The 27,316-nt window shown below is 47.6% G+C and overlaps 11 protein-coding genes across 11 annotated transcripts; 4 read left to right on the top strand and 7 right to left on the bottom strand.

The window, feature by feature from the left end:
* Positions 1-149: 149 nt before the first annotated feature.
* Positions 150-3,247, bottom strand: TrAtP1_011818 (uncharacterized protein; the record flags this gene model as incomplete). Its single annotated transcript, XM_066115265.1, has 6 exons — positions 150-343; positions 402-1,171; positions 1,230-1,652; positions 1,722-2,786; positions 2,978-2,997; positions 3,081-3,247. 6 exons carry the CDS (start codon positions 3,245-3,247, stop codon positions 203-205), a joined length of 2,586 nt encoding a protein of 861 aa, XP_065971363.1. The 3' UTR covers positions 150-202.
* A 1,073-nt stretch (positions 3,248-4,320) lies between these two features.
* TrAtP1_011817 (uncharacterized protein) lies at positions 4,321-5,868 on the bottom strand. Its single transcript, XM_014083242.2, has 2 exons — positions 4,937-5,868; positions 4,321-4,870 (listed from the first exon to the last, which is right to left on the bottom strand). The coding sequence occupies exons 1-2, from the start codon at positions 5,544-5,546 to the stop codon at positions 4,560-4,562; spliced, it is 921 nt and encodes a 306-aa protein (XP_013938717.2). The 5' UTR covers positions 5,547-5,868; the 3' UTR covers positions 4,321-4,559.
* A 1,391-nt stretch (positions 5,869-7,259) lies between these two features.
* On the top strand, positions 7,260-7,921 carry TrAtP1_011816 (uncharacterized protein). The gene is made up of 2 exons (XM_014084873.2): positions 7,260-7,593; positions 7,655-7,921. The coding sequence occupies exons 1-2, from the start codon at positions 7,394-7,396 to the stop codon at positions 7,803-7,805; spliced, it is 351 nt and encodes a 116-aa protein (XP_013940348.2). The 5' UTR covers positions 7,260-7,393; the 3' UTR covers positions 7,806-7,921.
* On the bottom strand, positions 7,894-10,226 carry TrAtP1_011815 (uncharacterized protein). The gene has a single exon (XM_014085032.2). It carries the CDS (start codon positions 9,671-9,673, stop codon positions 8,174-8,176), a length of 1,500 nt encoding a protein of 499 aa, XP_013940507.2. The 5' UTR covers positions 9,674-10,226; the 3' UTR covers positions 7,894-8,173.
* Positions 10,227-12,711: 2,485 nt separating this feature from the next.
* TrAtP1_011814 (uncharacterized protein) lies at positions 12,712-13,057 on the top strand (the record flags this gene model as incomplete). The annotated part of the gene is made up of 3 exons (XM_066115264.1): positions 12,712-12,819; positions 12,905-12,961; positions 13,019-13,057. The coding sequence occupies 3 exons, from the start codon at positions 12,712-12,714 to the stop codon at positions 13,055-13,057; spliced, it is 204 nt and encodes a 67-aa protein (XP_065971362.1).
* Positions 13,058-13,185: 128 nt separating this feature from the next.
* TrAtP1_011813 (uncharacterized protein) lies at positions 13,186-14,280 on the top strand (the record flags this gene model as incomplete). The annotated part of the gene is made up of 3 exons (XM_066115263.1): positions 13,186-13,725; positions 13,785-14,174; positions 14,245-14,280. The coding sequence occupies 3 exons, from the start codon at positions 13,186-13,188 to the stop codon at positions 14,278-14,280; spliced, it is 966 nt and encodes a 321-aa protein (XP_065971361.1).
* A 2,177-nt stretch (positions 14,281-16,457) lies between these two features.
* Positions 16,458-19,208, bottom strand: TrAtP1_011812 (uncharacterized protein; the record flags this gene model as incomplete). The annotated part of the gene is made up of 3 exons (XM_066115262.1): positions 16,458-18,950; positions 19,008-19,074; positions 19,147-19,208. The coding sequence occupies 3 exons, from the start codon at positions 19,206-19,208 to the stop codon at positions 16,458-16,460; spliced, it is 2,622 nt and encodes an 873-aa protein (XP_065971360.1).
* A 268-nt stretch (positions 19,209-19,476) lies between these two features.
* TrAtP1_011811 (uncharacterized protein) lies at positions 19,477-20,548 on the bottom strand (the record flags this gene model as incomplete). The annotated part of the gene is made up of 2 exons (XM_066115261.1): positions 19,477-19,643; positions 19,696-20,548. 2 exons carry the CDS (start codon positions 20,546-20,548, stop codon positions 19,477-19,479), a joined length of 1,020 nt encoding a protein of 339 aa, XP_065971359.1.
* A 1,153-nt stretch (positions 20,549-21,701) lies between these two features.
* On the top strand, positions 21,702-22,952 carry TrAtP1_011810 (uncharacterized protein; the record flags this gene model as incomplete). The annotated part of the gene is made up of 3 exons (XM_066115260.1): positions 21,702-21,710; positions 21,785-22,345; positions 22,389-22,952. 3 exons carry the CDS (start codon positions 21,702-21,704, stop codon positions 22,950-22,952), a joined length of 1,134 nt encoding a protein of 377 aa, XP_065971358.1.
* An 87-nt stretch (positions 22,953-23,039) lies between these two features.
* Positions 23,040-25,247, bottom strand: TrAtP1_011809 (uncharacterized protein). The gene is made up of 5 exons (XM_014084869.2): positions 24,778-25,247; positions 24,209-24,698; positions 23,784-24,145; positions 23,594-23,716; positions 23,040-23,533 (listed from the first exon to the last, which is right to left on the bottom strand). Exons 1-5 carry the CDS (start codon positions 25,180-25,182, stop codon positions 23,156-23,158), a joined length of 1,758 nt encoding a protein of 585 aa, XP_013940344.2. The 5' UTR covers positions 25,183-25,247; the 3' UTR covers positions 23,040-23,155.
* A 377-nt stretch (positions 25,248-25,624) lies between these two features.
* TrAtP1_011808 (uncharacterized protein) lies at positions 25,625-27,176 on the bottom strand. The gene has a single exon (XM_014083246.2). The coding sequence runs from the start codon at positions 26,795-26,797 to the stop codon at positions 25,745-25,747; it is 1,053 nt and encodes a 350-aa protein (XP_013938721.2). The 5' UTR covers positions 26,798-27,176; the 3' UTR covers positions 25,625-25,744.
* Between the last annotated feature and the right edge of the window lie 140 nt (positions 27,177-27,316).

Genomic DNA, 27,316 nt, shown 5'->3' with positions numbered 1-27,316 from the left:
GTCTTGCCTGGCGGCTAAATTGATCTCAACTATCGTTTACGCCAAGAGGAGCAGGCATTTCAAGCGCATACAGCAAAGGCAATTAGTAAAAAACGTTGGATTACACTAGGGTATCAACTCAGAAACCACCACTTTTAAAACTCTTTTATCCCAGTTCATCATACCATTCCCGGCTTCATTTCTTTTGATCATGTACAGTTCATCATAATGCCAGTCCCCTGGCTCCTTTCGTCCATCTGTACAGAGACAGAGCTCTTCGTCTTGAACGATGCTCATCCCAATTCGTCGTTCCCGCTCCTTGGACGCTATAGAGAGTTGACCGTAGCACTGTTCGAAAGTTTTTCTAATAACAATATTAACTTTTCCACTTCATGATAATTCATAAATGGGGGACTTTATACCTGAAATTCCGTGCTCAGCGTTACAACGCATACCTCGTGAGCGCGAATAATGTTCTCGCATGCCTGCGCGACCGACTCGTTCGGACCTAGCTGAGGCATCCTGTCTGCAAAGAGAAGAAGGATGAAGCTTCCCTGAAGAAGATATATGCCGAACAGATAGGACATAAAAGTAAGCTCCGGGTCGATTGTTAAGATTGTCGAAACGGACTGCGACGCAGAAATGGCGTGTGACGCGCACTCGTTGAATCTTTTAGATGTGATCCAGTCATCGCCGTCGTCCAGCATGGATATGGCATCCCATTTGCCGTGGAGGAGCACATGCAGCACATGGAGAATGTGCGTGCTGTAGGCCTTGGCGAGGCGCATCTTGGACGGATCGCTTGCGTTGTATGGCGCTGTGGAGGGCGGATACGGATGGGACATGGATGACCGCGAAGGCATGCCGGCGACCATGCCCCTTGGCGTGTGGATGGGCAGGGGAACTATGCCACTGTCGTTGCCTTCTGATGAGAGTGCCGCGAGACTCAGTTCGTATGTTGTCAGAAGCCCCTGGATGACAGACACGGAGTGTGAATCGTCTAAATCTCCGAGCCGTGGATGACGGCGCCTGTGATGGACCTCTATGATGTCTCCAAGTATAGCCATGAGTGGCAAAAAGTATTCGAAAAAGGCAGATCCAGAGGCCGTTGTTGGCGGTCCAATGGTGCGAACGGGCATCTCGTTGGGAGGAATGGCATCGAGATTTTCCCAAATAGCTTCAGGTAGGGGGGCTGATGAACAGGGTTAGTTTACAAAAGCAGAACAATTTACTTCAGTCTAGGTACTTACAATAGACTTCGCAGTAAGAATCAGGAATCGTCAACGCCGAGTTGAAAGACAAGGCCAGATGCCGATCCAGAGCGTACAGAAGCCAAAAGACTCTCCTGCGTTCCTCTCGATGCTCCACATTGTACAAGCTGCCGTCCTGCTCCTTTCGACATGAGCAGAGGGGATTCGCGCAAGGAGTTACGGGCCCGGCACACTGCTCGTCTTCTCGATTGAGGCCGAGTGAAAAGGCCAGTCTCGTCGCCTTTGACCACCACTTGTAGCAGTCAGATTTGAAGTCGGAGCCGGAGACGGCGATGGAGAGGAGGATAAAGGTCAAGACGTCGTCGACTTCACCGGCCGGTTCGTTGTTTACTGTAGTTTTCGGCACTGTTGCGGGATTGGGGATCCGCGGATGGGGAGTCTCGTTTTCGGCTCTGAGACCACCTAAGACGAAATCATGTCAGCATCTCTGGTTCTTTTTGACTGGTAATGAGAGTATTGAGAGTAACTCACCATGTATTCGCCGCCATCGATCTGGGTCACGCTCAGATATCAGAGACGTTGCCAAATCATACAAGTCATTGACAATCTTTGCCCTTGTCCCCGGCACATGCAGCATCATCACATCAGCAGTTTGCGCCACGCACCACAGAATCGTCGCGAGCAATGCAGGCGTGGTATATCGAGGGTTCGTCGGATGCATAATCGACTTTTTGCGAAAGACTCTGGTCAAGATGTACGGCGAAGCAACGCGAAAAAGCGAGCTTCCGGGATCCGTCAGGAAGATTTCCAGCAAGTCGCACGCAACGGAGGCGGGGATGATGTTGCGGATGTAGGGCAGAATTGGCTCGAGGAACTTGTACCAGCAGTCGTCGTTTGGCGCCTTGTGGAAGAAATCCAGCATCAAGCCTCCTGCGTCGTGGCTGTTTGTGCTGAACGACCCGCGGTTCTGTTCATGGCTGGGGGTGGACTTGAACGAGCCTCGGTGTTGGCGTGCGTTGGGGGCCTCGGCATGGGGCCGTCTGTCGATTGGCGATGGGTAACCAACGCTTCCGTCAGACAGGGCAACTTCAGAATCTCCAAATTGTCCGTCAAAGACATTGACAGACAGGGGGTTGCTTATGGAGGAGCGTGGCGGCATTTGTGGTTGTATTCCGACCTGGATGAGAGACGGGACGCTGAGCGGCGGTGCTGGCCGGCTCTGAGGATAAGGCTGGCTGATGGAATGGAGGACATCCTGTCGAGTGTCTTGTAGAGTGATCTGATCATCCTCGGTGGTAGCCGTGGTCACATCCACAGCGTCAGTGAGTGAGTGCCGTGCAGCCGTGCTGGAGCTGATACTGGCTGATGGAGACGAGATGGATGCTCTCGAGTTGCCGTTGCCATTGCTGCTGCCATTGCTGGCATGTCCCATGTTGGAATCTCGTCGTATGATGCTTCCTCGTCGGGTCGACGAAGCCCACGAGTCTCTCCGGTTACTGATGCTGCCATTGCTCTTGTGATTGTTTGCTGTAGCCGAGGCCGGCAGACGCCCTCGTTTCTTTACTTCGCGATTGTAACGACAAGTGTATCCGTAGTCTTGAAGAGAGGAGAGAGAAAGACAAACGTGTTAGATATGACAGTTGAAAAGATGACGTGGGATTGAGCCATCAAGGTGGAGATTGGGGGCCGTTGCCATCTCCATCCAGGAATGGAGCCCCGGGAACGATTGAAGGATCTCACGAGAGATTCTTGGTAGTAAGAGATGGTAGGATTTAGACTTTGCTTACCTTCGCAACGACGACAGGGACTATTCACACGCGTGTTAGTCAATCACAACGCCGCAGTAACATCTCAGATCTGAGAGATAGTATGAGAGAGAGAGAGACTCACTATTCTCCATCACAGCGAGTCCTCGAGGCGCTGCACTTGTCGCACGCTCTCCGGGTGCGCTTCCGAGGCCGGGCGTGCTCCGCATCGGGCGTGGCCCCGCGGTCATGGCCAGACGCGACGAGAGGCTGAGGGCGATGCCGCTCTTCACCGTCGGCTTCGGTAGCCATGGCTCTTTTCTGAGTTGCTGTCCTGTCTCTGAGACTGACTCTGTTGCGCAGGGCTGGCTCCCGAGTCGAATCCACTCGCTATCAGACCGTAGGCAAAAAAAGATGGGGGCCGCTCTGTGAAATATCCGGGCGTGTGGTTATGGCTGGTGGTTGGTAGTACCATCTACATACAAGAGAGAGAGGAAAAAGGGGGAAGAATACCCAAGAGGGGCAATTGCAGATTGGGGACGACCCGACGGATACTGGGAGCTGCGCACAGGCTTTTTTGATTCTTGACAGACGGGGTTGGAGATGCCTTTTTTTTTTGCTTTTCCAAACACGAAGGGCGAATTGCAAATGTCGTATCATTTAGTACTTTGCCGTGCGTTCGGAGTCGAGGCTAGAAATGCGGGGAGAGATGGGCGATTCATGAGGCTTTAGCCATTTGCTGCTGTGCCTGCAAGCCCTCGGCCAAACTAAGGTGACGCTAAATTGCTTCAGGGCTTGGTGTCTGCACCGGTCTCTTTAATTTTTAATTCTTGTTTTTAATTTTTTTCTCTCTTTCTCGTGTTTGCTTACTGTTAAGAGTTGCAGGGGGGTTGCCCGCTTGTTTACCCCAGGTTTGGGATGATGAAGGTTGTGGAGATTGTGGATTCGCGGGCCAGACATTTTTGGTGCCGACGGAAGAATGATCCAACCAGAGAGAGCTTCGTCCCCTCTTGGGCTCACATGATGCCGATCCTACAGCACGCTTGAGTGTTGACGATGGGACAAAAGAGCGCGAAGTAACCCCGTGCTGCGGGCTGATTCACGCACACCCTGGATGGCTGTGCTGACTGACTCTGGCAGCTGTGTGAAGCAAGTCTCGGGGAACGTAGGAAAAACCAGGGGTGGAGTCAATTGGCCTTTTTGCTGCGGCGGGCTTCGAGATAGATTGCTCCTGGTGGCCGGTGATTAGTGGAATGCGAAAAGTAAGGCCGAGTTGGCAAATGAAACCGTGGTCATGACTTTGATTCAGCGGCGGCAACTTGCCGAATTGCCTATTTGGCCGAATAATTCTGGAACAATTCCATAACAAGACGGGAGAGATGCATTAGACCAGATCTTGCCTCTTCTATCTGCGAGCTAGCCTGGATACATGCGAAGAATTTTGTATATTAATTGAATCTTCCTATATCAGCAAAAGACAGAATGCCACTCCAAGTCTTGGAAAAAGAATAAATAAGAGAAAAAAAAAATGGTCCACCAGCAATGTAACGCCGCAATACAATGCAAAGCCACGCCTGGCCACTTCACCAAAGGATTCTCCTCTCCATAGCATCAGCCAGCGTGGTTAAATCCAGGCTCCATCCACCTTGTATACGCTCCCGCTCACAAACGTGCTCTCTGGGCCCAGCAGGAAAGCAATCACATTCGCCGTCTCCTCCGCTGTGCCTTGTCGCTGAAAGGCCGTGGGATCGTCAAAGGCAGCGTCTTTTGGCCGGCCCGAAAAGTCCCAGTTCTTCTGCATCAATGGCGTGTAAATGGCGCCGGGAGCAACGCTGTTGACGCGGATTTCTCGCTCTCCATTCTCAAGGGCAGCGGCTCGCGTGAGACCAACAATGCCGTGCTTGCTTGCGTCGTAGGCGCCATGCCTGGCAAATCCTACAAATACTGCGTTAGCGAAAATCTCATTGCTCCTTTTTTTAATATGACGGAAACAAAGCTCACCCTTTAATCCGTGGATAGAAGAAACATTGACGATGGAACCGCGGTCGTTCATATTCCTCAGTTCGGCTCTCATACAGTACATGGTTCCGGTAAGGTTGACGCCGATGATTCTATCCCACTCGTCATCGTCGAGCTCTGAAACTGGCGAGACGCCGTGGTATTTCCCGATAACTCCTGCTACGTTGGCAGCACCGTCCAGCCGGCCGTGGGCCTTGACAATCGACTCGATCCAGGCATCGACCTCTCTTCTCTTGGAAACGTCCACTCTTGTGACCATGTGAGGAACTTGCAGCGAAGTGAAATATACTTCAGCAGCCTTCATTGCTTCTGGATCTACGTCGGCGATGCAAACCGTTGCTCCTCGTCTTGACAGAACCTGCGCAGTGGCCAGGCCAATGCCGCTTGCACCGCCGGTGATGGCAAAGACCCTGCCTTTTAGAGCCATATTTCCATCAATGACAATGGGCGGCGGTGGTAGCGATGCTGTTGCTACCTGTGGCGTTTTCTGGACCATTTGGGGCTTTTGAGAGCTGTTGGCGAAGCCATTCTGCGTCGCTGGAGAGCCCGAAGACTTGGATGAAGATCGCAACACGGACTTTGAGTTTCCCATTTCGTCCGAGAAAAGCTTCAAAACAAGAGGAAAAAAAGAATGCGAATTTATAAAGAGTGTGGAATGAGGAATCTACGGATATCCCGACTGTTGCGGCTCACGGCGATATATAAACGCTCGAGATAAGGCGACCCGAGAGTTAAATCTCCGCTAATCGAGGAGCTGGAGCTGAGGACTGGACACATCGTTCCGAGGCTGACCATTGTCCACGCGGGTAATAATCCGAAGTTCGTTGAATTACGCAGCAGCCAGATTTTCCCTTATCAATTGAGTCTCGAAGCGACTCGCAACAGTCGCTGATTGGCATCTGCAACTTCCGTCGGGGCCAAGGTTGGGGGCTGAGAAATTAGCCGACGGCTTTTTAGAGGGAAAATATGGAGATGGCTGACGAAGATGTGGGTTTGGGCGACTTTGATGCTGAGCCGTATGAATGATGTTCATTGGTGGGTTCGGCTTTCGCATCTGAGATTGCAGAGAGCCGACTATGGAATTGCTAGGCATGATAGATCTCGTTGCTGATGCAAATGACTTTGTAGATCATTCGGGAACTAGGATGTATTGTGAAAATGTTCCGGGCCATGGGCATTCCGTTGCATACATGTAGTATGCGGAACGTAGTGAAAAGTAGCGTGGACAGTGAAAAAGAAGGCCAAAGTAATAGTCTCTACATCGTAAGAGGGCTTGGAGGGATATCATACATTGAGATTCGCTCTTACTGATGAGTCCATATACTTACTATTATCAAGGCAAGTTATCAGTCCGGGCATTCGGGAAGTGCAGCCTCTCTCTTGGCCTCCAAGCGCTATTTATGAGACACTCCCACTCAGGCCCGGTCTCGCCGTGTACAGGCAGGCCCATTGCATCAAGTGTCCGCAACATGGCACTTTGTTACACCTTGCCGGGCGGAGCAAAGCGGTCCCGGCTCGGTGCGCCGGCGCCGATGATACGGAGCCCGGGTCCTTTCCGGGCCTTGCATAAATATGGATGTGAAAAGGATGGAATAAAGCTTTAATATTGCTAGAAAAGAGCTGAACAAGCTTTATTAAAGAATAGCACAATGTGAATATTCTCTAATTGTGAATGCGATATGTTGGTCTTTAATATGGGCGTTGAAAGCACTTGAATTGTACCTGCACGCAGCAGGAACACCATCTCCACCAAGTAAAGCAATTACCGGGCATCAATTCAGCTATAAAAAATTCCCTTCTTTTTTCTGCCTAAGCTATTACGTTGTGGAAATAGCTTAGCAATTGAGAAATTCTGACTTTCATTCTCTTAGACGCCTGGTAACTTATTACAGGTCTTTAGATGAGCGAGTGAAGCATCACGGTTGTATAAGTCGCCACCAAAACAACATCCAACAAATATTATAAAACACAAATTAAAACAAATAATCATGAAAAAAACAATTAAACGGAATCAATCGTGTTCTTCTTCAACAATCTAATCTTCATAAAACTATGCATCTCATCCCCCTGCACTAAACATGAGCCCACTTCCCATCCATTACACCACCAAATACTAAAACAATGCAGTAAATCCTAACTCCCGCCACAATCACCTCTTAATCTAAGAAACCCATTATTTCTCCTCATCTCACCTTGCATTTTCACTTCTGTTTAAAAATGCTGTCAATTGCGGGACTCGCTGTAACTGCCCGTAGCGCGTAACGTCATGCCCACATCATACCCGCCACCTCGTTGAAGTCATCGAAGATGCAGGCACTCCTACAATAAAAAGGGCCCCTCACTGGCACACTGTCCATATTTACAGCACACCGTCTTCCTTCTAAACCAATTTCCACATCCAATATTGAATCAATCTTCAAACTCTACAAGTCCATCGCCATGTCTGCAAGATCATCTACAGCCCTCTTCCGCACCGCCCTCCGCCCAGCCTTTGCCTCTCGCTCCGCCATCGCCCCCTTTAGCACCACCGTCTCGGCCCGGGCCACTACGTACGGCCACAAAGACGACCTCGGCGGGCCCGGTGGCCAACAGCCTCCACCGCGGAATCCGGGCGGACCCGACGCTCTGAAGCGTAATTGGTGCGTTCTCATTCTAGATGTAGGATGATGTTTGTATAGTTTGACTAATAGATGGATGCAGGATGGCCATTGGCGGTGCTGCCCTCGCCGTGCTCATCGGCTACAACTTCTTCGCAAAGGACCCCGAGGAGGCCAAGAAGCAGCGCGACAAGACGCTTGGCGAGATGAGTGGGAGGACAAAGACGGAGATGGGCGGCTTTCGACATGACTGAGAGGGAAGTGTGTCTGCTGTGCCCGGGGCTATCAAAATGAAGTGATTGAAGGAAGAAAAGAGAAGAAGAAGAAGAAGAAGAAGAAGAAGAAGAAGAAGAAGAAGAAGAAGAAAAAGAGGGCATCGTCCTCTGGCTGTAAGACTAATGAAGGGAATGAGGATCATCAAAGTGTACAATGGATATCGAATTATCAATCTATATGAAAACAAAATAAAGGAATAATTACGTCAAATCTAGTAAGCTCCATCTATCCATCATGAAGCTCCAAAGGGTATCTTACATCCCGTCTATACAAACATTAGTTAGTCTTTGGCGTCTCCGCCGCAGCCACAGTCTCCTTCTTCCCCTTCTCCTTCTGCAGCAAATAATCACCCCCCCTTCACCGCACTATAAAACCCCCTCAATCCCGCCAACGGCCAAAGATCCCAAAACGCGGCTTTGCTCCTCGACTTGAACGTTGCGTTCCTCGCCTTCTCCTCGCCTTCCACGTCAACCTTGACTTTGTCGTACACACTCGGTAAATACTCGGCCTTGTACTTCTTCCTCAACGCATCGTACGACGTCCTGTCGTAATGTGACCAGAATTCGTCCTCGGTATAATACGCATGCGCATACAGCCACTTCTTGCCGTTCAATTCCTGGACTTTGCGTTCCAGCGCGCGGTTCTTTTCAATGACTTGGCGGCGATTGCCCTTGACGCCGCCCCAGACGCCAAAGTTCATCAGGTCCGGGGTGTTCGGCTTGGCAAACTCCGAGTGCAAGCCGTGCCCAGAGTCCGGGTCGTCGCGGCGGATGCGCAGAGGGCAGATCCAGAGGGGGTAAATGTGCAGCTCCTTGTCCAGCCAGGTCTGGAATTCGACCACTTTATCGTACGGGACGCCGACGTCCTGGACCATGTAGTAGTCTGCGAGGCCGCTCTTGTGCACGGCGCGGTACATGACGCGGGCGTGCATGAAGGAGTCGAGGATGTATCTGGTGATCCTGTTGAAGGGCGTGATGAAGTAGCGGTACGCGTACACGGCCGTCCAGAAGCCGCCGCGGTCGTAGCGGAAGAGATAGTCCTCCAGGGGCACATAGTCTGTGACGAGCATTTCCTTGACGTTTCCCAGCCCCGTCGTCTTGAGCCGCTCCACGACCTCCTTGGCCCGCGTGTAGAACCACGGATCGCTGCGGCCGAGAAATCCCACCGGCTTCGTCCCAGCGGGGAGCTCATCCGTCAGCCTCCCCACACAGACAACGGTGGTGTCCATGGAAAACACAATGGCGTCGACGTAGTCGTTCTCAGACACATCGCAGGCCTTCTGCACCCGCTTCAGCATGGCCGCCGCGCCCGCCGCCAGCGAATACTCCAGCTGCACGAACTTCTTGGCCTCCTTGAGCTGCACCTCCAGCAGCGTCACGACGCCCAGCGTGCCAAACGCCGACGCCGCGCCCCAGAACAGGTCCTGCCGCTCCGTCTTGGACGCCCGCACCACGTCGCCGTCGGGCAGCACAATCTCGATCCAGTTGATGGTCGCGTCAAAGGCGCCGTAGCGGAACGAGCTGCTCTCGCCCGACGTGCCCGAGAAGCCGCCGCCGACGGTGATGCCGGGCAGCTCCATCACCACCGGCGGCACCAGGCCATGGCGCAGCGTCTCGCCGACGAGGACGTCCATCGGCACGTTCGGCTCCACGACGGCCGTCCTGGCGGCGGCATCGACGGCGAGCACGTGGTTCAGCCGGCTGGTGTCGATGGTGTTGTCGGAGCTGCGGTGCGAGCGGCGCGTGCTGTTGGTGGCGCCGTGGTAGAGGCGGAAGGGCTTCTGCAGTTGGTGGAAGTGCTTGACGCGCGACGATATGGAGGAGACGACTGTCTCGTGAGCTTCCATGGCGGTGACGTCAGAGGTCTCTTCCAAGGGGGGACTCTATATGAATGAAGCAATTGATCAATTGATGTGCACGCATGAAAACAACCGCTTTGCTTTGTAAAATCCAGAGGCGCCGAAACCAATTGAGTTGATGAAAGAAAGATGCATGAGTGACAAGTGATCAGCCAACATCCGAGGTTGGGTGATGTACAAATGCTGCTTACGTTAGTAGGGAGCTCAGCCACATGAAGCGGTCTGCGCATAAGAGTCTAATTTACAACCAAAGCCAACTAAAGAGAGCATTGAGATAGTCAAAAGTTCAAAAAGAGAGTTTTGGTAGAATGTAGAATAGGATAAAAAAGAGGGATATAAGCAGGTAATTTGACATGCTTCCTACGGCACTTTCAGCTGCGTAGAGCCGTGCCTACATGTACCTATGTACCTGAGCTTTAGTACGTTTGAAGTGTTAACTACATGTACTACCACCACTTTACCTTGGTACCTATCCTCTATGCCGTCCTCTGTGGCATTATGGAGGGTTTTAGGCCAGTGAGCCTCTCTCCACTCTCGCCCACGATGGAATTTTGCGAGTAATTTCATCAAGGAGATGGAAACTCTTTCCTATGAAAGTAATTTCGTGGCCTAAGAGCCAAATAAATACCGACAAGCTTAATGACGGTGAGGCATAGAGTAAGAACAATATATATCCAGAACTGGGACGTGGTTTGGAAATACGTGCTACCGTGAGCGCCTTGTTGGAGCTGAACCAGATTAGAACTAAAAATCGTCTACTCAATCCAATCAGTATGCAACGTACTCCGGATATACAAAGGTAAACATACGGCTATTAGTGATGCGGGCAAATAGATTGTCGCAATTAGACTTAAAGTCTTTAAAAGTCTGGAGTCATCTTTGTTCTGCTGAGCAATGCGCTCCATCAGCTCTAAGCTCGTTTTCATTGCCTGGTTAGTATCAAGTATTGTCTTATCGTTGCGAGAACTAAGCATATTGACCAACTAGAAATAAATACATGTAAGTAAAAGCCCTTTAGAAAGAAAATTGCTACAAAGAAGAGAAATACTAACCAAATCTGCTGTCCCTTGGGTGTGATTAAGCAACGTGATCATACTTCTTCTATGCGACCGGATTTGATGCTGATACATCTCAACCCTAGGCTTGAAATCGTTGCTGTGTAGAATGCCATTATGCTGTAGTTCTTTGAAGTGTATTGACACCCCGTTGGCTAGCGCTAAACAGGACTCTAGTACAGACAAAGTCCTTAATAGGTGTCGCCGAAGCCTTTGAAGTTTCTGGCAATCTGCAAACTCAACAATATAATCATTCCGCTTCTGGAATCCAACTGCCGAATGGCAAGCTTTGTCATCCTTTCTATCGTTAATAATTTGCAGAAACTTTCTAGAGTATGCTGAACTGGGAACATGGCCACTTACTAACTCATTGACTTCAGCCCATAAGTAATCGATATACTCACTCCAATTCTCGGCCAGTAAAGTCATGGCATCAAGATAAAATAGACATGAGCTCTCCACTGGTCCTCCACTAGCTTTTTTGTTCTCTAGTTTATGTTTTAGTGTGTTATAAACCTTCTCAGAAGGCTGCAAAAGGATCCATATGGACTGTTGGCGTTCCGGTATCAGCTGGTGATAGACCCCGACTTGCCGCATTGACCATGGCTTTTTAGGACTCCGATTATGTTTCTCCATATATCGTACTACGAAACAAAATTCTAAATTTATGAATTCAATTCAGTTTTCTCATTCTTTAAGCATTAAAAGTACTGGCTCCAGTGGCCAAGCTTCGACTCACCAAATTTTGCCTTCTGTTCACTTAGTGATCTAGCTCTATGATAGCCATCCCATACTTTGTGATCGTCGTCTCTTTTGAATCCAAAGGCATTTAGAGCGTCAAAGAACTCGCTAAAGACATGATGGGAATCTAGTATTAATTGCATGGCGTCTTGTGTTAATAACAAGCGACTTAATGTGTTTCTTTGTCTTGCAATGCTACCGACTGTTATTTTTCTCTGTCTTATGAGTTGAGCAATTTATTAGTGATATAAAAATGCTGCTTACTATACGGTTTCATTTGATTCTGCAGCTTCCTATGATGTACATGATTAAATTAGAGTGTTGGTCTTAAATACCAGCGGTACCCAAAAAACGGGTCTGGGATAATAACAATAATAACACAATGTCAAATAAATGCAAGCAAATTAATGCAATAATAGAAAATTATGTATTACCTTTGTAACAACGATTAAAGCCTCTGGTTCTGAAATAAATTGTTGAAGCACTTGCTCAGAAGATGGAGCGACCCGTAGACACTCCACGGTGCTGGAATCTTGTACAAATAAGCGGTGCGCTTCCGCGCAAAATCTGCTGCAATGTACATCGTATATCTGATTAACGCAATCGTCGGTTTGGCCGGTCTGGACTTCAGCAATCTGATTGCCTGAAGCCATTGTTTCAAATAGGCAAATTGAGAATAGCAATGAGAGACGGATGTCTAAGGCTAACAAGATGATTGAACGAGGCATGATATACCGCTTGCAAAAATTATAGATAAGCGCAGTCTGCTGTACCCAATAAGCTTACAGCCATGCTGCTCGCTTTGCAGTCGGTAAGGCAGAATTGTAGTAAGGCTCCAACACATTTGATTATCTCTGCCTAATGAGGCGCGATCCAAAATGAACTGAGCCCAGCCATTGCCTAGTGTCTTGGGCAGATATTATGCATACGGCCATACTACACCACCATATATCGTGTTCATTGTTCATTGGACACTGCAGTGCAGACACTGCCTTTGTTGACTGCAATGCGGTTCTGTGTTTGTCTGATCCGACATTTAGTGACGTGTATTGCACACTCACAGCCACACCTGTCAGCCCTTTCGTCAATTTTCGCCTTGCTTGTTGGGCCGAAACACGCATGTATTTTATTACGCATGGAAATATATGAAGCCCTTCTATTCTCATTTGCTATAATTTTAACCCTTTTCCACTTTATCGATGTCATGCGACGAGCGGTATTACTCCAAGCATGCCCACTATCGTAAAGCAAAAGATTCCTGCTCGCTATATCGACAGAAAAATACTCACTGAGCTTCTGCTGCAGTGGTTTGGCTCCCAACAATTTGAGTTTGAAGTCGTCAGTGTGCCTCCTATCAACATTATTGCTTTTTCGCTTCTGCAAGTTGGCTGCTTTTCTAATCATTTCCTTCATTTCAAACCAGGCCGACGAAGAGTTTCTTATTATAACACTATATGACAGAACAAAATCTTTGAGCGATGTAAGCAGATGCTGTTATATCTGGCTCTCTGGACAATTTTTTAATCGGCATATACAGGCTCAGTTGGAAATAATCAGAGAACGCTGTTTTAGCTAAGGAAATGAATAATTGAAGTCTGCTTTTAAATAAGCATTTCAACACTTTCTTATTGTCATAGCCGCTCGTGTTTTGTACTTTGTTCGGTAGTCTGTATACTGCCGGCATTGCTTACTACACGTCTTACAATGGCACAACTTCAGGACGAAATCAAGGCGCTATTGCACGTGCCCGAAGCCAGTCATCTCAATTTGGAAAAAGAATCGTTCTTTATACCTCAAGATTCTCTATACCAACTACTTAACGAAGACAAAGTTACTCAAGTAATCGATGAGATTGATGAGATACCATGGCACCTCAAGGAGACCACGACTGTATGGATAATGAAAAATGGTCGCCGAATTTTGGCTATTTTAAGTTTTCTTCAGTTGAAAAGGTCTTATATATCCAAGTTCATGGAGCGCGATGTGTTCGATGAACATCTCCCACTCAATGAAAATTCGCTTCAGGCTATTCTTCCAGAGCCAGCAAATAGCTTATTCTACGATGCGCAATGGCAATTTTCAGCTCCGAAATTGGCTAGGGATGGCGTCCATCGCGTGTTCCATCCAAATCACAGGCTACCCTTCACAATCAACCGCTGGATTGATTCTGGTGGCTTTGGTGACATATATGAGATTATGATTCATCCCAAGCACCAAAATGTGCCATTGCTTCTAAGCGAGACTGTATGTTTAATTAATAAGTATAGCTTCATACATATGCTAATTAATCTTTTCATTTTCAGGATCAATCGATGGTTCGGAAAGAGTTTAAGCCACCAAGATACAAAAAACATGTCGCCAATAGCGACATACAAGACGACAAAGAAGGATTTAGCAATGAGTTGCGCAACCTCAATATCTTAAACGAACTCAAGCACGCAAACATTATTCAATTATTGACTTCCTATACACACAATGGAAGACACAATCTTATCTTTCCATTTGTCCAGGACGGCAATCTAGAAAAACTTTTTAAAGGAGATCGACCATTACAGTTCGATTCGGATGAGAAATTTTTGATAGCTCTGTGTGGTTTGTCGTCAGCTATACAGGAAGTTCATTATTACACCCTCCAAAGATTAAAAATTGACCTGCTCGGCTGCCACCACGACCTTAAGACCAAAAATATCCTTGTAAGGGGTAATAACTTTATCCTCGCGGATTTTGGGCTGTCGAAGCTAAAAGAAGCTCAAGACTCTACAGAATCACTCTATGCAGGAGGCGCTGGTGACTATCTAGCCCCGGAATGTGAAGATTTCAACGATGGGTTTGAGAGACATTCTGTCAATCAATCTAGCGACATCTGGTCATTTGGATGTATTATTGCCGAAGTCTTGACATACATGCGTGGAGGCACCAATGACGTTCAGCATTTTCGGTCTTTGCGCAGAATCAAGATTGGATACTCTATGATGGCTTCGTTTCATGGCGGAATTGAGACGCCGAATGATGGCGCATTGAAGTGGATCTCTAATCTTCAGAGAGATTCCGATACATTCAGCAAGCCCCTCGTTCAATTAATACTATCGATGTTAGATCTCTCACCAGAAAATCGACCAGACGCCCGTTTTATCACATTTAAACTCAGATACATAACTGCTTCGGCATATGCCTCTCAAGTAGGCAGTCTTTTCGACGAGCTTGTTTCCAAGTTGTCTAATTCTTTTGATGCTTACTCTGAGTGTATCAAATTCAAGACTTGGAAGTCTGCTTTCAACAAAATTGAAGCAGGAAACGAGTGGGATGGGAGGCTCAATGGTCAAATGGAAATGACACTCACAATCCAAATTCTTCAGAAGCTTCTACAAGAACTCAAATCTACGATATCGCGTTGTGAAACTCAGTTATCTCCTCTTTTTACAAATCTTAAACGCCGGGGAGACGAGCTAGAACGCCTATTGCCAGAAAAACTGCGGCGACAAGCAAAGGCACAATGGGAGATTGAGGTGATGAGTGCCGAAAAGCTTGATAGCTTGGAAGAGATAGAAAAAGTCTTTGAAGATTCTTTGAGCAACAGTCGCATAAGCAAATTGGCGCGGATAAAAAGAATGTCTTACATAACATCACAGAAGTGTGATGACAACGGCTCAAGATTGAGAGTCGATCCAAAATTTGTCAAACTAGTTGGATCTTGCGGCAATCATACGCTTGCTCTTCTAGGATCAGAAGACAATCAATCCAAGACTCAGGTCGTTATAGAATGGATCAGATACAGCAATCGCGAATCGGAAATCTTTCCGAAACTGTTTTCGCGGATTAAAGCGCTCGCTTATTTGCTTCACGATTTCCCTGGCCCTGAAAACTTTAGAACTCTGAGTTGCTCAGCTTTCATCCATGATCCCCGAGAAAGCGCTTTTGGCCTATTATACGCCTATCCGCATCAAGATACCACCGCTCCCAAGAGTCTCGCGAATATATTGAAAGAAACTGCCGATTCTCGTGAGAGGCCCACTCTTGAATCCCGTTTCCGACTTGCTCTTAGCCTTGCAGTCTCCATATCCAGTTTCCACAATGTTGGGTGGCTTCATAAAAGCATATCACCTTACAATATCTTTTTCTTCATTTCGAAAGGCTCGCAGCCAACTGGATGGCTTAAAGAACCGTATTTAACTGGGTTCAATCACAGCCGGCAAGATGACCCTCTCGCTTTTACGGTTGGGCCAGCTACAGACGCAAGTGAGAGAAGGTATCATCATCCAGATTATATCCAAATGGGCGGATATCAGTTATCTTTTACTCCCAAATTTGACTACTACAGCTTTGGACTGGTCTTGTTGGAAATCGGCTTGTGGCAAACACTTGAAGATATAGTTCCTCGCAAATTACATATGGATGATTCCAAGGCCGTTCTTAGTTACGTACTCACTAAAAGAGTGCCTATTTTGGGTCATTATATGGGCACGGCATATCAAAATGTCGTTGCTCGCTGCTTAGATGGCTTTGGTAGCCCGGTAGCCGGAGGATTTGAGTTCATGAAAGAGGACCGCCAGGAGTTTGAAAGAAGCGTTGTTGAGCCTCTAAGAGGGTGCTGTATTCATTAATGACTAAGCAAAAGTTTTTTTATCAGTTTTTCATCCATACTTAATCTAATATACATGCCAGGAAAATTATATAGAAACAGAATGATGATGTTCCATATTCTTACCTGTTTTTCATATATTTCTTTCTTGGCTTCAGATCTATCTGTTATACAGTTTTACATGCGGACGAGTTCTATTACAGTGTCCAAATCTCTAATATATTCGACGAATCTATGTACCTTCTGTTCTAACTTGAGAATGTTGGGGATATTTTTAATATGAATTGTAGATACTTCAGTAAAAGAGGCTCAGCTGGGAAAAACATAGCCGCAGAGTTTATTAACTATCCTAAAATCATGTCAAACTCTATAAGTAGTCGTATAAAGCTACATGTATCTAAGACTTCTTTTTCGAAGCTTGGTGTAGGAGCCCTTGCACGCTCGCGCGTATTGTCAGGATGTCCTGCCGTCGAGGGTTATCTGGTTTAACTAGTCCAGCAGCCATATCAATGTTGTCTGCTGCTTTGTTAAGATCTTCAGGTATTCCAAAATGTATATACCTAGTTGTTTGAGCATTTGACAAAGCACCGAGCAGAAATCCGGAATAGTTCTGGTGACCAATTGATACTGGAGTATCAGTTTTTAAAAGCTCAAATGCCTCAATTGCTTGCTCTGATAAGCGAACAAACTCATTGACGTCATTTGGGGAGTGTCCGCAATTCTCGAAGCGTATTCGGTAATAATGCGACAGAGTGTGATAGTATAGGTGTTGGCGAATATTCTCTGGTATGATGACTTGGGCACTCTCCAACACTTCAATAGCTTCGTCGATGTCTTCTTGGTGTTTCGATAATGAAAACCGGTCGCTCAGCAAAGAAGCCAAGGTAACATGAATATGAAACACGTCTACGTTTCCGGCGGCTCCGACCTCGACCAGCTTCTCCATCCAGATTATCGCCAAATCAAGTATATCAGTATCCATTGTCCGCTCGTATTTGATATGCAAATGGGTGGCTAATATTCTCATTCTTTCAGCCCGTTGTTCACTCCCATCAGGTGAAAATATGACAGATTTTTCATACCACTCGATAGAGCTTGAAAGATCATCAATTTCGTCTGTTGTCTTGTACCGGAAGTCATATATCTCTCCCAAAATCGCGAATCGAAACGCTAGTTGTGGATCCTCCTCAGATAGAACAATTGCTGCTTGCTCTGCCCATACTGCGGCAATGTCTGAGTCTTCCAAGTCCCCATAGTAGTTGAACTTAGACATGTAGGCAACCGATATTTCCCCCAGCACACTCGATCGATCAGGGGATTCGTCGTCTAGAAGTTCCAGCGCCTCTTCAGCTTGCCTAATATCCTCTTCAACGCCCTCTCGATCGATATTTTCTGCCACAAAATCTGATACCGATTGCCCAAAGTTATCAAGCTTGGTACTCCATTTCTCGTCAATTTCCTCATGGGAGACCTGGCACGTTGCAGACTGAGAGCTTTTAAATTGCCGCTGGGTCTCTTTGATCCATTTTCCGAGATCATGTATTTTCTTTACCATACCCGGTTCAGTTTTTCGAGTTAAATAAACGGCAGATAAAAGGTGCATTGCTTCTAACATCTCGTTTTGGCCGGGAATTTGGAATGTGTCCCTCATTTCGATAACGGTATTGAGTAACTCTTCCGCTTCAACAAGTCTTTTTCGATTCTTTATGTGGAGTGAAGCCAGATAAAACATAGCTTTCAGTGTCGACCCATTCCACGTTCCCAAGCTTTTTTTCCTCGTCTCCATTACGAGCTCCATAATGCGCACAGCATCTTCACACATATCATTTGACAAATATGCTTTAGCCAGATTCTCAAGGGGATCTAACCTTGCTAAAGTCTTGCTGTGCTTGATGCCTGATACTTTTTTCTCGATTTCCAGCAGATCAAGCGTTATTGTTTCGGATTCCTTATAGTTTCCCAGCTTAAAGCAAAGCCATGCTACCTTTTGCATAGATTCCAAGGAAGAAGGATGTTCATGGCCCAGTTTGTCTTTTCGCGTATCCATGACGTGGATTTGCAGTGTTAGAGCTTCTGCTAATTTCTGGTGCGCAATATAGAATTGACTGAGTTCATTCATATCTCTCAGGGTATCATCGTGCTCAGACCCCAAAATTCTCTTCTTTCGTTCCATTCTGAGAATTAATTTAGCCTCTTTTGCTTCAGTAGTCTCTGGGTCAGCTCCACTTGCAGGCTGTACTTCAGATCTTTCTAAAGGAAAGTTGCTGGTGGAACAATCAGAATTAAAACAGAATTTCATGAAAACAGTAGACAGGTTCTCTTTCGGAATTCCAAACTGTTTTGAAGTAAGTTCTTTTGACTTCTTCTCCATCTCAAATCTGTCGGTAGTGTCCATGGGGACCATCCTGACTTCTGCAGGCACTTGTTCTGAGTTTAATCCAAGAGATTTGGCAACCCACGCTACCAGTGAGCCAGAAAGAAAAAGATCCTGCGGAGATATTTTCGAGTCTGCTGTAGAGGAATCGTTCGCTTCGTCTGTATCAAGTATATCTGTCGCACTCACAGATTGCATTATTTTAGGCCGCACTTCGTCAAAATAATCAACGTTGGCTATAATATCTTTGAAGATGCAGCTTGTGTCTTCACTGATCATCTCAATGGCGTCGTCCAGGTCAGCTTGGGTTTTGTGACTTTTTTGTATCCAAAATTGTGACTGAGACTTGTCTACAGCAGTTCCAAATCCCACAGAATAGCAGAAAGCTAACTGATAGGCAGCAAGAGCTCGAACTGAACTGTCGGCATGTTTCTGAGCGCGGACCTCAAGGCACCTAAACACCGTAGCCCATGTTAATTGGCCAGAAGTTCTGAATTGAGAGAAAGCACCGATCAACTGAACAACCATTATTAGTAAGAATCGATTTATAGGGTGTTGAAGCACTGGACATACGTCAAACGAAAGATCCGATAGGTCTGCCACAGACTTGTTGTACACATCAAGGAGGGGAAGTGGTTCCCTATAAATTCTCGATATTAGAACTGACCAAAATAGGGGTGATGAAGTGAAGAATAGCGAGCATATGACTTACTGGTAGCACTCAAAAGGAGCACTGAGCCATTCCAACTGTAGTCTTCTCTTCTCGGGGCACATGGCCAAGCAATTGTCAAATATACAGCTTATCGCTAATCTTTTTCCAGTTGTAAAATCTGGGAGTGTATTGCATACTGCAGCAGTTGCAAAAAGCCCTAGATCTTCGTATCGTTTCAATGCCCATATGAATTGAAGTTTAGGGGTATTCATTTGTGATTGATCGGATGGTAACACATCGTGACATATTATCCACAGACATATGAGGCCGAAACAAAAACTATCTGCTTTCTTTGCCTGTTCAAAAGTCACGATAGGGCACTCCTCGATCTCAGGGGGGCGTCCAGGGCCACGATGCCGGCAAGACCACCTCACGGCTGTGAGCGTCCTGAGCAAATAGAGTCGAATACCCAAAATCGGCAACTTGAGCAGAATACTCGCTCTCGACATCTTTAAATATCAGAATGTTTTCAGGTTTGAGATCGCCGTGGATAGCATCTGAAGATTGATTAGGTACGTCGATCAAGGTGATGGTATTGGGCCTACTTACGGCAGGAATGCATCAGCAAGAGGGCATTTGCAATTTCTCGGCATAGCTTGATTCTTGCTTCAAAACTCAGCTTTTTTCCATCCTCAGATTTCATAAAGTTTGCTAAATCGCCGTACGTTGCCCTTTTGAAGACTAGAACAGGCCAGGCCTCTCCGTAAATTGTGTCCCAGTAGACTCCTTCCAAGTCGATAATATTTGGATGATGGCGTACAACTGGGTGGCCTAGGATATATATTTCTGCCATTAAAGCTTGAAATTCTTTGGATCGATCTGTTTCCTTGGAGGTTTCGCGGTGAACGCGTTTAAAAACGAAGCTCCATTTGCGACCATTAGCTGTCTCAGCCTCCCCCCCTTCCAGTATAGTGGCAGTCCTACCCTGAGCTCTGAACTCAGAGTCCCAGGTAATTGGTACCATGTCCACTCTTCTAGCCAGCATTATGGCAAGGAAGTCAATGATATCATACGACTCCGTCAGAAGCCTCACAGAGGCACTGCTAGAGTACATTCCATTCTTATGAAATGATGTTAACAAGTCTCTCGTGGAGTCGCGAGAGGTTAGAGAATGCCTGAGCACTTCAACAAATTCTTGCCAGCCGTACTCTTTTTCAAAGTCCTCTTGGCGGTGTCGGTACCAATCACGCATTGGTGGGCCGTCTAGATGTTGGGCCGCAAAGCTGACTCTGGCGGCTTCATCACCGGGACACTCAATTTCGCAATAGGCAATAAATGCTTCCAGGTCCTTGGAGCACTCTCCCTGGTAAAATAGCTCATTTCGAGAGCCTTCTGCTTTGCCTTTGCCTTTCCATCGTCCTAATTGGATGGGGGGCTGATCGGCCAGCTCAGATTCGTCCATGATTTTGGATGGGCAGCGAAGACGGAGAATAGAAGGAAAAGGCGGTTTTTGCTTTGATCAATATTCTGAAGAGAGAAGCAGAACGGGCTGAATAGGTAGGTTATTATATAAAGAAGAAAAGGTGAGCGTCATGTCAATTGGTTAGATGTTTCAGCCAATTATAGGCGACAGATACGATTATTACGTTTAGAAAAAATGAGGCTGACAAGTAAAATTCGCCCAAGTGTTGCGTCACTGAATGAGTGTCACCGAACAAGTTTTCAGCTGGCCCAGGGTATCTATACACAGCCCAATTATTTCCAGTCAATTCAATTGTTAAGAAGAATTAATGTAGCATGATAAAATACTACCCAATAGACCATGTATGTAATAGATTACGGGAAAGGGCGAAACACACGGCAGTGATGATTGTCGATTCAATAGGTCTATCATTATTGCTGTCGTAGCATACGTCTCTGGCTCCAATGAGCCCTAGGTACGATGCGGTGACCAGTATGGTGGATCTCTACCTTGGTCAGCTGTTTCGGGTGATGAAAAGAGAGCTGAGCATAAGCACACCTATTGGCGGTAAAAGAGATCCATTTATGTGGCTTATCAGAAGGGGACCAGGGCCTGGTTTGCCTACAAGACAGCCTTTTTGCTACTTAGAATTGTCACCAAAGACTGACAGTGGCAGATTCTAACTCAAGGCAAGTCTGTACCATGACCATAGATGATTGTAAAAGACTTGCTCGAGAGTATAGAAGGCCCTAAGTCCCAAGTCTTGACTTGGCTCTAGGCAGTCGTAGCTCAAGAGCTACATTCCTTCATTCAATGACAATCAAGTACTATCATTACTCATTCATTTATATACACACTTTCATGCGCTATGTTCACTTTTTGTAAAAAAAAGAAAATTCACCCAGCCGCGTAAAATAGAGTGGCGCTGTTGCCTAATCCATTGCTCGAGTCAGCAATGATTTAGGCTCTGTAATAGGTTGAGATGATATCGCCTGATCTAGGTAGAAGCCCAAGTGGCCACAGTGGCATATATACATGTACTGAATGTGATCAGCTCGCCACTTGGGGGGGTCTGAGCTGTGAATGGCGCGCAACGTGGCCCATTCGCACTTGCAAGGCAGTTATCTTTGAACTCTGCACCGTGGACCAAGTTATGTTAAGTGTAGTGCCAATACTTGATGCAGAGACGAAACAAAGCATACACGTAAAACTGGAATTGAGGCTGACAATCCCCAGTACTTTGCCACTCTTACCACTGGGAGATTTCAACGGCGCCCCGAGAGCCCTGCCCATAAACAGCTCACCGAGGACATCGGCGATCCTAATCAACTAACAAGCTACCCAACTACTGCTTTGGCCATTTGTCCTACTGGGAAATGCATCGCCTCCGGTCTGAAAAGTGGCGACATTTGTCTATGGGATGGAAATACTGGCCAGAGAATTCGAACTAGCAATATTTTGAAACATGGCTCCAAAGTCAACTATTTGGCTTTCTCAAATGGTGGACAAAAATTGGCATCTGTGTCTCACGATAAATCAGTTCGGCTTTGGGATACAAAAAGCGGTGTCCTTCTAAAGTGTTTTGAAGAACATTCGGATTGGGTTCGATGCGTTGCTTTCTCTTCAAATGGAAAGTACATTGCTTCAGCTTCTGATGACTATACGGTCTTGATCTGGGATGTGACTGGTGTGGAAAGTCCCAAGACACTGACGGGCCATCGCGGCTATTGCCGCTGTGTTGCTTATTCTCCCGATGATAGCTATATTGTATCAGGTGGAAACGACCACCAGATTATAGTATGGAACACAAAGACGGGGTGAACAAAACAGGACGATAAAGATCACCGGTGGTGATGTTGATGTCACGGCCGTTGCGGTAACCCCAGACTCACAGCGAATATTAGCCTCTCTCAGCGACGGCACTCTCAAAGTCTGGGATCTTGGTAATGAGAAGGAACGGCAGGCACTTGATAAGGGGAAGGAGTTGCAGTCAATTACTCAAGAGACGGAACAGCAACCCATTACCCAAGAGAGGGAATTGCAGCCAATCCCTCAAGAGAAGGAACTGAAGTCAGTTACAACCTCTCATAAGAACGGCTTCAACAAGCTATTCTTTCCCAGCGATGCCGAGCAATATGTCATGACAGAGGTTGGGCCCATATATATTGGAGATGATACAGCCGAACAATACGTCAACCATCTCCCATATGCTTTGAAGTATGACGAGACGGAGCAGCAGTGGTGGATTACACATTTGGGCCAAGATGTCATATTTTTGCCCAAAGAGTATCATCCCGAAGATAAACATGCGGTAGCTGTTCTTGGACACAAAGTTGTGATAGGATGTAAGTCTGGACAAGCTTTATTATTTAGTTTTAAAGAAGGGAGTTTGGGTCTGAGTTAAGTTTGCACACACAAGATAATACGCTCATTAATTATATGGAATTTACTATATCCCAACTCGGTTTATCTCGTCTTAACAGTGAAGAAACTCCAAGTATAGTTTTTCACATTTCCATGACAGATATCAAGTAACTTGACTCATAAACAAAATACGCCTTATTAATTCCCATTTTATATACCGCGCCTTATGAATAAATTACACCTCTAATTCCTCTTATCCCTCTTGTACTTGCCCACCTGTTTCGGCTGGCTGCCATACGACCTCCTCGCCTGCACCTTGTCCTTTCCCATGCTCGCGCCCAGCTGGATATCCACTCGCGGAGGCGTAGAGAAGCCAAAGCTCTTTGCAATCTTGACCAGGTCCAGCTTCTGCACGTCGTAGACGGACCGCAGGCTGTGGCTGGCGTAGGCGTGCAGGTAGGCCTTGAAGGCATCCTTGGCGCTCTGCTGCAGGTAGTAGTTCTTTCCGATGAGCTTCTCGAGTTGCGACTGGACGTTGATAATCTTCTTGCGCGGGAACTCGAACTCGACGACGGGGACACGAGCAGCCTTGAGGTGGGACAGGAAGCCGACTTCGTTGGGCTATTGGACATGTTAGTGATTGAAGAGGCAGGACAGCTATGCGGTTGAAGATGAGTTTACCTGGAGGAAAAGCAAGCTACGGCCCTTGGCATCGGAACCTCGCGCTGTTCGTCCGACACGGTGAATGTAGTCGCGAGTGTTGTCCGGGGGGTCAAACTGGACAATGAAGTCGACGGCGGGAATCTAGGATTTAAACAGTCAGTATTACAACATCTTTTGCTTTTCCCCAACAACGGCAAAAGACACTCACATCCAAGCCACGAGCAGCAACATCAGTGCAGATGAGGATACCGTGCGGCGCATTGCTAAACTCAAAGAATGTGTTGGTCCGCTTCTGCTGCTTCTGCTTGCCGTGGAGATCTAGCACCGGGCAGTCAATGTAGTTCAAGAGCTCGGAGTAGTATTTGACAGAGTTGCAGCTGCTGAAGAAGACAATGACCTTCTTCTTCTTGGCCTGCATTTTTCGGAGAAAGGAGAATAGTAGCAGGAAACGCTCGTCACCCTCGCACAGAACGTAACCCTGCTCGAGACCATCGACTGTGCTGTGTTGCTTTTCTTCGTCGACGTTGATGTATAGTGGGCCGGGTCGCAGAGAGATTCTAGCCAAATCCTCTGTACATCACAAATTAGTTAACCACTCAATTAATGTAAGTCAGCCCGTAGAAAGATACTCACCAACTTTGGTTGTCTGTGTCGCAGAAAAGAGCATAGTCTGTCGGTCATCGTTTGATAGCACCTTGACAATCTGCCTCATTTCATCTTCGAAACCAACTTCCAGAATACGATCAGCCTCGTCGATGATCAGAGACTTGAGGTTCTTGAAGACAAATTGGGTGTTGAGGAGGTGATCGAGCAGCCGGCCGGGGGTGGCAATCAACAAGTTGACGCCCTTGGTCAGCTTCTCGACCTCCGCTCTTCGGTTGGCTCCTCCAATGACGATACCGTACGTCTGTGAGTGGTGCTTCATCAGCTCGCGGGCGACGCCGAAGATCTGGAGCGCAAGCTCTCGGGTGGGGGACACGACGATGACGCCGGTGCCGTTTCGGGGCTTGAATCGGAGAGAGCTGAGGATTTCGATGGCGGGAATCAGGAAGGCGAGCGTCTTTCCGGATCCAGTCTTGGCTGCACCGAGGACGTCCTTGCCAGCGAGAAGAGGTGGGATGGCCTGCGCGGAGGAAGCAGTGTTAGTAAATCAACAAATACAGCATGCCATTGAAGCCGGGGATTTTATGAGAGAGACAAACGCTGCGCTGTATGCTAGTCATCTTTGTGAAGCCCATCTCTTGAATTGCCCTCATGGTCTTTTCGGTTAACTTGAGATCTTCAAACTTGTCAGACTCGGCCAGGGTCGATAGTATCGGCGCAGAGCTGGCCGGAATGACATCGCCGTCGGCATTTCTAGCAACAGCATTGTCTTCTAGATCGGACCCTTCGCCCGCGTCTGATTCTCCGTCCTCGTTGCCCTTCTCCTGCTCGAGGTTTGAGACGGCGTCTTCATATCTCGACTCCTCCTCGTCGTCTGATGCTTCTTCGTCGTCTTCCTTGGGCTCGGCGGGGGGGGGATTCTTCAGCTTTTTTGACTTTTTGCTGTCGGAAGCGGCATCGGTCTGATTGCGCTTGCGCTTGTTGTTCAATGTAGCGCCAGCCATGGTTGACGATGTGGTTTATGGGTATTTTGCAGAGGGCTTGTTGGTAATGCAGCAGGAATATTTGCCAGCAATCAGGAACCGATAAGAAAAAAAAAGTTGGTTTGCGATTTGCAAAAAACGGGGATCCACTGTGGTGGGGTTGCGCCACAGATGCGCAGTAATCAATGGAGCTAAGAGGCACCAGCCACAAGTACGTACTTTGCTCAGCTCACCACCACACTTTTGTTTGGTGATGGTATCAGAAGGCAGCAAAACGAACAGTTTCACCTCATCAGCTATCGATTGATGCAAGATTTATTTTTGTTGATTGAATTTTTATTCTTTTTTTTTTTTCGTTTGTATTATTACCACCCTAAAAGTCAAAAAGAAGAACATGGCATCACTCATCAACTTGATATCCACTTACAAACGGCTCTTGGCCCCCAAAACAGTTTCACCTCATCAGCTATCAAATGATATAAGCATTGATTATTTTGATTAATTTGTTGATGTTTGTTATTCTCATTGAAACTTTTCTGAATGTCGAAATGAAGAACATGGCATCACTCAACTTCATATCCACTTACAAACGGCTCTTCGCCGCCAAATACGTCCCCCCCAGCTTCAACATGTCAACCGCCTCCTGCACCATCTCCGCAACAATCTCCCCCGCCGGCTGAATCTTGTCAATCGCACCCGCAACCTGCCCCATCAAATGCGGAATATCAATGTCTCGGCCCTCGTCCAAATCATGCTCCATCGGAATGACGCCCTTGCCCACGAGTTTCTTAATCTCCTCTGGCCGGTCATGCCAGCTCTGGATGTAGCCATTGGTCCTCATCCGCAGCGGCCGGCCCGTCATCACCAACGTCCGCTCCGTGCCTTCGAAGCCGCACGTCACCACCGCCTTCTTGGCCTCCTCGCTGCATCCAGCCTCGTCCGAGGCGAGGAACCGCGTGCCCACCCAGACGGCCACGGCGCCCTGCATCAGCGAACTGGCCAGGCCGCGTCCATTGCAGATGCCGCCTGCAGCAACGACGAGAGCCGGTGAGCCCTTGAGCATGGGCGGCTTGTACCTCTTTGCCACGTCGACGACGGCCGGAATCAGGACCGAGTTGGCGACATCGCCTGTGTGACCGCCTCCTTCGCCACCTTGGGCGCACACGATGTCCACGCCCAGGTCCAGAGCCTTGACGGCGTGCTTTGGATGCCCCACCATGTTCATCACCAGGATGCCGTTCTTGTGAAGCTTCTCGAGGACGTGCTTTGGCGGCACGCCCACCGCACAGACAAACAGCTTCGCGCCGCTGTCGATGGTGATGTCAATCAGCTCGTCCAGCTTGCCGTGCGTGTAGTCGTGATTCGTCTTGCGTGCATTTCCTCCCACCTGCGGCAGAGCCAGATCGACGCCAAAAGGCAGGTCAGGGCTCTTCAGATTCGCCTTGAGCTCGGCAACAATCTCGCGCAGCTGGTCCGGCGTGTATTGAAAGCCGCCGATGACGCCCAGGCCACCGGCGTTGGAGACGGCGGCAGCAAGACGGCCTCCAGAAGTGCGGGCCATGCCGGCGAGTATAACGGGATGCTGGATCCCCAGCAGCGTGGTGATGGGGGTTGTGATGGGTCCGGTAGGCGCCATGATTACAATTGGTTGTGAATGTTGTAGATGGAGAGAGAGCACGAGTGATTCGCGTGTTATCCGCTTTTACACATGGGAGGACAAACAAGACACTCAATAAGATCAAGTAGCCAATTGCTTGAGAGAGACACGATTCAGCTAATAGCGAAAAAACTTTACAATGAAGAGGTGAAGGTGAAAAGAAAGAGTTAGGCAGTGACATGAAGAAATAACCAAACATTGAACAACCCCCTTCCAGCCATCGGTAGCAATTCCACGCCTCCGCCCGTTCTCCGGCTCTAGGCTAGGCACACGCTGCGACAGACCCCTAAAGCGGCAGCGGCTACGGCCCCAGCCGCTTTGCGGGGAAGCGATCGATGCCGAGGCATCACGAATCGGCCTGATGTGGAAACTCCACGGAGTGAGAGTACTATAAATGCTCCGAAAGTGTGTATCAAATGGTATTCGAGCTTGCTGTATGGCATCTAGAATAATAGCAGAAGCAAGGATCAACCCTAATTATGCCGACTCTTCCCCGGT

Source organism: Trichoderma atroviride, chromosome 6 (assembly GCF_020647795.1).
Source record: "Trichoderma atroviride chromosome 6, complete sequence".
In the NCBI taxonomy this organism is placed as follows: Eukaryota; Fungi; Ascomycota; class Sordariomycetes; order Hypocreales; family Hypocreaceae; genus Trichoderma; species Trichoderma atroviride.
This window is presented reverse-complemented; position numbering and strand designations above follow the sequence as displayed.

Coding starts and splice junctions, on each gene's coding strand:
- TrAtP1_011817 (XM_014083242.2), bottom strand. CDS start 5,546: ATGGGAAACTCAAAGTCCGTGTTGCGATCTTCATCCAAGTCTTCGGGC. Junction 4,871..4,936: donor TTCTATCCACGGATTAAAGG/GTGAGCTTTGTT, acceptor CAGTATTTGTAG/GATTTGCCAGGCATGGCGCC.
- TrAtP1_011816 (XM_014084873.2), top strand. CDS start 7,394: ATGTCTGCAAGATCATCTACAGCCCTCTTCCGCACCGCCCTCCGCCCA. Junction 7,594..7,654: donor GACGCTCTGAAGCGTAATTG/GTGCGTTCTCAT, acceptor AGATGGATGCAG/GATGGCCATTGGCGGTGCTG.
- TrAtP1_011815 (XM_014085032.2), bottom strand. CDS start 9,673: ATGGAAGCTCACGAGACAGTCGTCTCCTCCATATCGTCGCGCGTCAAG.
- TrAtP1_011809 (XM_014084869.2), bottom strand. CDS start 25,182: ATGGCTGGCGCTACATTGAACAACAAGCGCAAGCGCAATCAGACCGAT. Junction 24,146..24,208: donor GACACAGACAACCAAAGTTG/GTGAGTATCTTT, acceptor TGTGATGTACAG/AGGATTTGGCTAGAATCTCT. Junction 23,717..23,783: donor TTGCTGCTCGTGGCTTGGAT/GTGAGTGTCTTT, acceptor TTTAAATCCTAG/ATTCCCGCCGTCGACTTCAT.
- TrAtP1_011808 (XM_014083246.2), bottom strand. CDS start 26,797: ATGGCGCCTACCGGACCCATCACAACCCCCATCACCACGCTGCTGGGG.